This window comes from Melanostigma gelatinosum, assembly GCF_949748355.1.
Source record: "Melanostigma gelatinosum genome assembly, chromosome: 15".
Lineage (NCBI taxonomy): Eukaryota > Metazoa > Chordata > Actinopteri > Perciformes > Zoarcidae > Melanostigma > Melanostigma gelatinosum.
In genome coordinates, this window is record NC_136648.1 from 7,847,627 (window position 1) to 7,856,977 (window position 9,351).

The 9,351-nt window shown below is 44.8% G+C and overlaps 1 protein-coding gene across 1 annotated transcript; it reads left to right on the top strand.

Annotated features, from left to right (window-relative positions):
* Window positions 1-2,107: 2,107 nt before the first annotated feature.
* LOC306789206 (polyhomeotic homolog 3) lies at window positions 2,108-9,351 on the top strand (the record flags this gene model as incomplete). Its single annotated transcript, XM_079285035.1, has 14 exons — window positions 2,108-2,284; window positions 3,232-3,387; window positions 3,480-3,560; window positions 3,643-3,795; window positions 3,980-4,069; window positions 4,201-4,423; window positions 4,611-5,239; window positions 5,335-5,461; window positions 5,879-6,162; window positions 6,904-7,063; window positions 7,145-7,262; window positions 8,030-8,159; window positions 8,461-8,713; window positions 9,170-9,351. 14 exons carry the CDS (start codon window positions 2,108-2,110, stop codon window positions 9,322-9,324), a joined length of 2,736 nt encoding a protein of 911 aa, XP_079141161.1. The 3' UTR covers window positions 9,325-9,351.

Here is a 9,351-nt window from a genome sequence, read left to right on the forward strand (position 1 = left end):
AATACCATGCCCGTGTTAAGTCATCTTTATTCGACAGATGTCTCGATACATGCAGATGCTCCAACTTCCCTTTGTGTGTTGTATCCCGATTTTGACCAACTTAATATTTATCTTCAATGATGCAATAATTAATTTATGTTTGTAAATGCAAACATAAATACATTTTTGTCTGCAGAGCAAAATCTTATTTGCTGTAGTCTTTTTTTTCAACAGACAAAGGTATAATATATTTATCTGTTAATAAAGTGAACTAAAGTGAAAAACAAATCCACGGGGAAGGAGTGTTATAGGGTTACTTTATGATATTAGCGCAATAATCACAGCCTCGGGGACCAAATCCATCATCTCAATCTTCTTTTTTTTCCGAGTTAATATCTTAAACTTTTCATCAGCCATCATCATGAACAAAATTTCATTTAATAAAAGTCATTTGGATAAAAACACATTTTAACCCGTTAACCACCCCCGTGAGTCTCCACGCTGTGCAGCGGACTCCCGGGCTGGGACTTGGCTGTGGAAGGTCCTCCCGCACTGCGAGCGGTGCTGTATCAAGCCTTATTTTTATTGCCTGCATCTGTGGACCGTCCGATTTTTTTTAAATCTCCATTTTAGACAGTATACTGGCGCATCAGTGGGCTTCATGACTGGGACAATGTGCCGGGGTCTGGTCAGTTCCTGATGGCCTGATGGTCTATCAATACCAGGCAGGTAACGACAAGAGGTGAATGATTGTGCATGCATAAAGCGCCGTCTGAGCGATGAGAGGCAGACCGACCGACAGACAGACAGACAGACAGGGAATGACATCCTGATTTGTTGAATTTATTATGCTTAGGTTCCTACATTTTGTTCAATATGCATTTAAGACGTGGTCGTTCAGGGATTAATATCCTGCCCGGCGTTTAATTGGACAGAACCGGCTCTGCAGCAGAAAAGCAATCAATATGCAAGCTGCGATACAGACCATCTGTGTTTAGCTTTGTGAAATGTGGCAAACAATTTTATTATTTTAAGGCTAGCTTATGAAGTGTATTATTTGTAATATCATATCTTATTATTATCACCATTTTACTCACATTCAGCTTTTTCAGCAGTTAAAATCCTCCATTATAGCACCTTTGTCTGAGGTCTCCTTACAGATGTGGTGATGGCACAAAATAACCTCAACACCCATTTTGAAAAACAAATCAACAATGTCAATGATTTATCTTTTTCATATACATATATATATATATATATGTACATTATATATATATATTATATATATATATATATATATATTTATATATATATATATATGCATCATAACAATGTTTTCCCAGGTTATGGGCAATGAATCCATCTTTGTTTTTCCTCATGTTATGATGTTTGTTAATGTGTGTACGTATAGCTGTAGTTTAATGATTCAGTTGTACTTTTTATGTTGAAATCATCAAAAGTAAAGCAAATATTTAAGATGCTTTAAAAAACACGAATTGTAGTCTGTTTAATCCGTTTTTTTAAATAGCATGCACTTATATAGGCTGGGTAACTTACATAATGTGATATAATACTTACACATAATTAGCACATATATGTATGTATGTATTTTTAAATAAGACAGAAGAAATGCAAGACTTGATGGATGATTTTCGTGAGTTTTTGTTAATTTGCTTTGCTTTATGGATGAATTACCAAGTGTAGTTAAAACCTAAAAACTGAAAAGCCTAAAGTATATTTTTCTCCACGTATTATGAAATATGAATAATTCGTTGTAATATAGCCTATAATCTGGAAATACAAAAAACACTTGCTTGATCCATAGTTTAAGTTTTTGCAGCGCACTGGTTGTTTTGTTTTATATTCGACAAAAAACTCTTTCTTCAGCTTTTTGTTGATAAACCTTTGCTGCAGAGTGACAGTTTGAGAAAAGTGCTAAACAACAAACGAGTTAATCAGCGCAGGTCCATCACTGAATGTCTGTTATATTATATAACAAGCAAGAATTTATTTATATATATATATATATATATATATATATATATATATATATAAATTATTGCGGTTAGTTAACGTCTATCTTACCTCCACAGTCCTCCCATTACTGAGTCAGTGTGTGACCCGGGAGATGGAGAGGCAGGGCCCGGGAGAGAAGCAGCCAGACGCTAATAGGACCGGAGCCATCACCCCCCCAATCACATCAGTTGCCGTCACCATGGCAACTGTCAGCTCCGGCAGCACCACGTGCACCGGGGCGCCCTCTACCTCCCTGAGCATCATCTCTCCTGACAGACAGGCAGTCCAGGTAGTAGACAGGACCCGGGACCTCTACATGCATTGTTTGACTTGACAGACAGATGGTCCAGGTAGTAGACAGGACCCGGGACCTCTGCATGCATTGTTTGACTTGACAGACAGACGGTCCAGGTAGTAGACAGGACCCGGGACCTCTGCATGCATTGTTTGACTTGACAGACAGGCAGTCCAGGTAGTAGACAGGACCCGGGACCTCTGCATGCATTGTCTGACTTGACAGACAGGCAGTCCAGGTAGTAGACAGGACCCGGGACCTCTGCATGAATTGTTTGACTTGACAGACAGGCAGTCCAGGTAGTAGACAGGACCCGGGACCTCTACATGCATTGTTTGACTTCACAGACAGGCAGTCCAGGTAGTAGACAGGACCCGGGACCTCTTCATATGATTGTTTCATTGTAGATGAGTCCAGTTAATAGACAGGGCCTGGGAGCTCTACATACAATTGTTTCATTTAAGAGGTGTCCAGGTAAAAGACAGTATCTGGGACCCCTGCATGATTTTTTTTTTTTGACTTGGCAGGTCGGTAGGTGATCGATGACCAGGTCTAATGCTAGTACAGAATAATTGATGATTTTGTAAAGTAAAAGATAGGTAGTTCAGAATATCGTCAGTCTTCTGTTGAACTGCGTAGCATATGCATTTTGTTAATAAAACCTGGAGTTATATGTTATCTTAAAAAAGTGACTTCCATATAAAAAAGCTGCTAGCACTAAGTATAAATCAAATTACAGAATTGAAATTCCTCAAGGCTTTGGCCATCAAAAATAAAAGTACCTTTTACAAAGCAACTCTATATTATTCTAGGAATATTCCAATCCTTACATTTTTTTTTTTTTCAAAAGTAAATGTTCTAAATGTCTCAAAAGGACTAACTAACTGCAATTATTTTTGTAAAGTGCTTGATGTAGGCCTATCCGTCATGTGACCCAACAGGTGATCCAACACGCCATCCACAGACCTCAGAGCATGGCGGCCCAGTACCTGCACCAGATGTACGCGGCCCAGCAGCAGCACCTCATGCTGCAGACGGCCGCCCTGCAGCAGCACCAGCACAGCCCTCATCTGCAGAGTCTGGCCACCATACAGCAGGTCAGAGGGTGTCTGTTCTGTGTTAGTGCAAGCACGAGGAGTCATTTAGACATGAGCTGTGGGCTTTGTGATAACGCTCTGATGTCTTTCAGGCGTCAGTCTGTCAGCGGCAGACGCCTTCGTCATCCAGCGGCGGTTTGGTTCATCAGCCTGCTGGTGTTTCCCAAAACTCAGTCAGTATCTATGTTACAACTCTTTATCAATCTGACGTGCCCTGAGCACGGATATTAACCTCAGCGTCTTTCTTCCATCCAGATTACCATACCAGCGTCTCCAGTGACAGCGCAGCTGATTGGCCGAACCCAGACATCCACTGGTGCTGCAACCACCATATCCCAGCAGGCCATGCTCCTGGGAAACAGACCGGCCAACTGTAACCAAGCCCAGATGTACCTTCGCACTCAGATGGTACAAAGGTTTCCAATGATGTCACGCTGTTGGTCAAGCTGTACTTACACTGGTACTTCAAAAATGCATGACCTGTTTGCCCCCATTGATAAGCTTACCGAACGTGTTTTCTTATGTTTTCTCACAACAAGTTTGTTTATTTCTAGCCACCTATCTCTCCTGCTCTTTGCTTTTCTCCTGTTAGCTTATTCTAACCCCTGCCTCCACGGTGGCCACAGTTCAATCAGACCTCCCCGCTGTCACCTCCTGCTCCTCTTTACCTACCTCCTCTCAGGTACAGACTTTGAGTAACGCATGCACACCACAAGCCTGCAACATTATAGACTTCGGGTTGTTGCGTATCTTGAGCACGAGCCACATTGGCTAAACAGTGTCAAAGTGACTTCCTGTCTGTTTCTCGTTCAGGTGCAGAATCTCGCTCTGCGTGCCCACTTGCCTGGAGCTCTGGCCACAGCCCACGGTGTGATCTTAAAGCCGTCCGCCCAGTCACAAGCCCCGACTCCGACCACCTCTTTATCCAAGACGTCAATCTGCGGGCTGAAAACCAACCAGCTGGCCGACACCTCAACAGAAACAGGACCGGCTGATGTCACCCGGCTGGCCTCCGGACCCCAGATTATGACGCCAGGTGAGATAACGGGTTCAAATACTGAAGCCTAAAGGAAAGATTACCAGAAAGCGTGTTTCAGGTTCAAGTGATGAGTCACAGGAACAAAAATGAACTGACATTGGTCCACTTTGAGAAAAAGATCCTTGTTTTGTGTATTTATTAGATTTTGTTCTTCACGTCTGTCCGTGCATCGCTCTCCTTGCAGCCTACTCTCCGGTGCAGACCAACGCTCTGGTCAAGCAGCAGCTGTCTTGTCCGCCAGGCCAGCGGGTGGCGCACCACCAGTTCATCCTCCAGCAGGCTGCAGGAGGATGTCCACACCACAGGCATCTCCAGCCCATCGCGCTCAGAGTAGCACCTCAAGAAACCAACTCCAACCCTCTTCCTCTTTCAGTTAAAAGACTGACCACTCCCGGCACCCAATCAAAAACCAACAGCGACCCCCACGCCCCTTCTTCCTCGTCTCTCACCAGCGTGTTTGCATCCTTAGCTCAGACCTCGATCCCAGCCGCCACCGTTCAGCCTCAGCCTCCTCCTCTGGTGGCCGCTCCGCAGCGGCGGACGACATTCCCACAAGTTCAGAACCAGCCTCCGCCTCCTCCTCCGCCTCTGGTTCTCCCCAGGCTGCCCCAGAACCCCCCGGCCTCCCTCCAGAGGCTGTCCCTGCACTCGGTCCAGGCTTTGGCCATCCAGTCTGGACGGATGCTGCTGACAGAGCGGGAGCTACCTGTCGCGGAGGCTCTGGTCCAGATGCCCTACCAGAACCTCCCACCTCCTCAGACGGTGGCCGTCAATCTGAAAGTGCATCGGGTCAGACACAATGAAACTCCATCGGTGAGCCGCCGCGTGCTGGGGTTAAGCTCTGTACGCTTTGTCTGTTCACAGTGTCTGTTGTTTTGATGAAGCGTTTGTTGTGGTTCGAATTTCAGTCGCGACAAACGGGATGCAAAGTGAATGGATTGAGCTCAGAGGAGAGGAAAGATGCACGTCCTCCCAGTCCACAGCGAGACAGGACCCTGACACCCCTCACCGGGCCTGCTCAGCAGAATGGTACAGGTAAAGTAAGATGATAAATATAATGAAAAAAGAAAAGAATGAAAGTATTTATAACCCTGGAAACTCTCCTCACTAGCCAGAGGGGTTCAGAAAAGCAGAGCTTATTGTGAAAGCCTTGAATGAACATAAAAATCTGAACCTGGATCTGTTTCCCGGAGATGCAACACTTCAGACGTATCGAATGTTTCTTGAGACATAATATGGCCACCATATGGTTAAAATGTCTGCCACTGAAAACTAACCTGTCTGAGACCAGCTGAGTCTTCAAAGTAACTGAGTTCAGACTTATTTAAACCTCCTTTACAAAACTGAATTTCCTGAATATAAACCAGAATTACTGGAACAAGCCTGGTTCAACCAGTAACCTTGCTGTAGAAAACAACCGTCAGATCTCTTGTCTTTCATGCCTTTAAGCAGTCTCGGGTTCATCCTCCATCACATCCAGTCGCTCAGTGATCCGGCCACCTGTGGTGGAAGAACCCTCCCAGCTCACCACCACCACCAGCAGCAGCAGCAACCCTCCTCCTCCTCCTCCTCCTCCTCTACCTCCGCCCGTCCTGCCAGCAGCAGCAAGAGGCCCCAGCCAGCCCCGCTCCTCTCCAGCCAGCGTCCCAGGCAGCCCCCACAGGATACTAAGAACCCACGTCCTCACACACCTCATAGAGGGCTTCGTCATCCGGGAGGGTCTGGAGCCGTTCCCGGTACGAACGCTGGAGGTGCAATATCACCAGCGAATGTCTGTCAGAGTTCGATGTTTTAGCTGACGGGAAAGGTTCATCCTGAAGCCCTTAAGACTGACATTGTGTCTTGTTGTTTTTCAATGTTAGACTGTTTACATTTCTGATAATCCGTGGTACATTCAAATATTTCTGGTGCAAGTATAATGGAGAAAGTAGAATAACAGATTTCCAGCTAACAAAAACTAATTCTGGTGGCAGAATAAAAAAGTAAGGGCTTGTTGGTAAACTGACATTAAGTAGAAGTCCTGCACAGACGATGTACCAGCTCTGCTGCCGTCGTTCACGTCTTGTGTAGCGGACGTTTTTTAGGTTTGCAGTTCATCACAATAATTATCAATTTAATTTGTACAGCACACTTTCAGATACACCATCCCAAGGTGCTTCACATACAGGACAAAACGATTGAAGTGCAACGCTAAAACTAAACAGGTTACACCACAGAACCATGCAGTCATAGGGTTGACATAGGATAAATAAAATTATAAACAAAGTTTAAAAGTAGATACAATTAGAGACAGGCTTTAGCAACCCAAATTCAAAAGGAAGAAACGTACAGTCTGAGCCAGGACTCTAGGGGAAAGCAGATCAGGTGAGTCCTAATTTTAGTCAACTATAGAAGTGTAAAAATGCACTCCATCTGTTTCTACACAGAACTTGTGTCCTGTGAGATTTACCTTTCTCTAAATGCACCTCTTAATGCAGGTGGTCTCCGCCTCGCTGCTAGCGGACCAGCAGGCTTCACTTCCTGAATCCCAGGAGATACAAACCAACGGGGACGCAGCAGCAGAGGACAGTCCGCTGGACGCTGACCAGTCGGATTCAACAGACTCAGAGATGGAAGACGACGGCCCTGCAGCAGATGGTGAGGTGATGTGTGTGTGTGTATGAGACATGTGTTGTTTGGGTGTGTGTGTACGTGTGACTAACAGCTGGCCCTGTGAAGATGCAGAGCTGGGGGAGAGTTTGGCCGCTGTGCTGCAGTGTGAGTTCTGTGGGAGTCGAGGTTACGCTCACACGTTCCTGCGCTCCAAACGCTTCTGCTCCATGACGTGTGTCAGAAGGTAAATCAATCACTCGCACATCTCCAGATGCACCAACAACACTTCACCTAATAAGTGAGTCAGTGTTGTAGTAATCCAGAATCCACAATTACATACTTGTCATACATTTTTTTTTAAAGTTCAAACATGTGCTCACAGCTGAAGTAGGGAAGCTGGAAAGTATTGAGAGATGGACGAAGATAAAAGGTATTTTCATGTAAGAACAATACAGAAGTACACCACCGTTACTATTCAAAATAATGACTGATATTTAATAATTGATAATCTTGTTTGTACATTAGTTTAACTGATGCTGCATTGAGTATTTCAGCCTTTGTTTTAATGTAAGTTGTTGCTTAGTTTAAAGTTTAAACCCACTGTATGTGGAAAGAATGAATAAAAACAAAACTTTACTGCAGTAGATCTTCTCAGACGTCAACAAGACGTTCGTTTTTACTGCAAATGAGCATCCATCCTTGTATAAATAAACACAAGACAAGTAAACTGAAATGTCGTCAGTGGTGGTGAGACACATCATCTGACATCTGGAACCCATTGAGTTACATTTGGGCTCTCGAGTGTATAATCACTGCCAGGTTTCCTTTTGAGTCTCCATTCAGGCACCAAAGAGTCCAGATGCAGACTATCGGCTCAGAGCACAATGATGAAAGCCCGTCTAACTGTCGGCAATCAGTAACCGCAGGCTCGTACAGTCCCAAAGGGCTTTTGGACTTTGAGCATCGTCATCATGGTGAACTGCATGAATCTAATTTGCTATTTTGGTTCAGGTTCAGTGTGAGCTGCAGCAAGCGTATCACTGTGCCGAGAGCAGGTCGCTGCGGTCACAGGCCGATGGGCCGGAGAGGACGGCCCCCCAGCAGAGTCAACGGAGCCTCCAGAGAACATTTTCTGAGACAGGTCAGTGGTACCAGCTGACCTGCTGCATGGAGCCAAACGCACAAGTGCTGCTATTTGATGCTGAAACTTGTGAAATTGTTTTAGCGTCAGAAGCTGCTGAAGGCTCAATGACCTATCATGCATTAGAAAAACCCTGTCATGCCCTTTAATTGAAACCTTTATTTTGAAAAGACCATTCCATTAAATGTTTAAAAAACAGCAGGAGCCTAAATCCTCTCTGAGGACTGAAGCTAATACCTGGTTGAGCTTTACTGGACCAAAACACGGGACATTTGTCTCACTTGTCTTCGGGCACCAACAGGCTCGTGGGTCGTTTGGCCAAAGCTCACCGAGAGAGGACGACGAGCAGGACGAAGAGGAGGAAGACGAGCCTCCCGTTCCGATGACAACCAGGCTCCGGAGACATGCCGAGAGAGAGAGGGAGAGACAGCAGGAGAGAGAGCGGGAGCCGAGGACAACGGAAACAATCAGTGTTTCTGAAGGAGAAGACGACGCCGGCTGTCCGGCTCAGTGGAACGTTCAACAAGTGTTTTCTTTTATCAACTCCCTGCCAGGTACAAATATAGCTGCATGCTGTTCATCAGTGGTGGAAAAGAGCTCAGTGCATGACCTCAAATACTGCACTTCAGTACAAATCTGAGGTACTTCTACTTTACTCGAGTCTTTTCTTTTCAGGCTACTTTATACTTTAATTAATACGTCAATTCAGAGGAAACTATTGTACTTTTTACTTCAATACAATTATTTGACAGATTCAAATTCTTACATCCAAAACATAAAATATGTTTTGCTGTAAATGAAAGTGTATAAAAGTGCTGCTGAAACAATTAGTCAATTAAGCAATTAGCTGATTGACAGAAAATTAAATGGCAACAATTTTGATAATCGTTTCAAATATTTTTGAGCAGGAATACAGCTCGTTTCTTCCAGCCGTGTGAGAGTTTGTCATATTAAAGTGTTAATGAACAGGGGGCCCACACTCCACTCAGTCCGTCCTCTCTCTTCTCCAGGTGGTCAGGATGTAGCAGAGGAGTTTCGCTCCCAGGAAATCGACGGACAGGCTCTGCTGCTTCTAACCGAAGACCACCTGGTCAGCACCATGAACCTCAAACTGGGACCTGCACTCAAACTGTGTGCCCACATTAATTCTCTGAAAGATGCATAAACACGTCAACGTCCCTTCTCTCCAAGA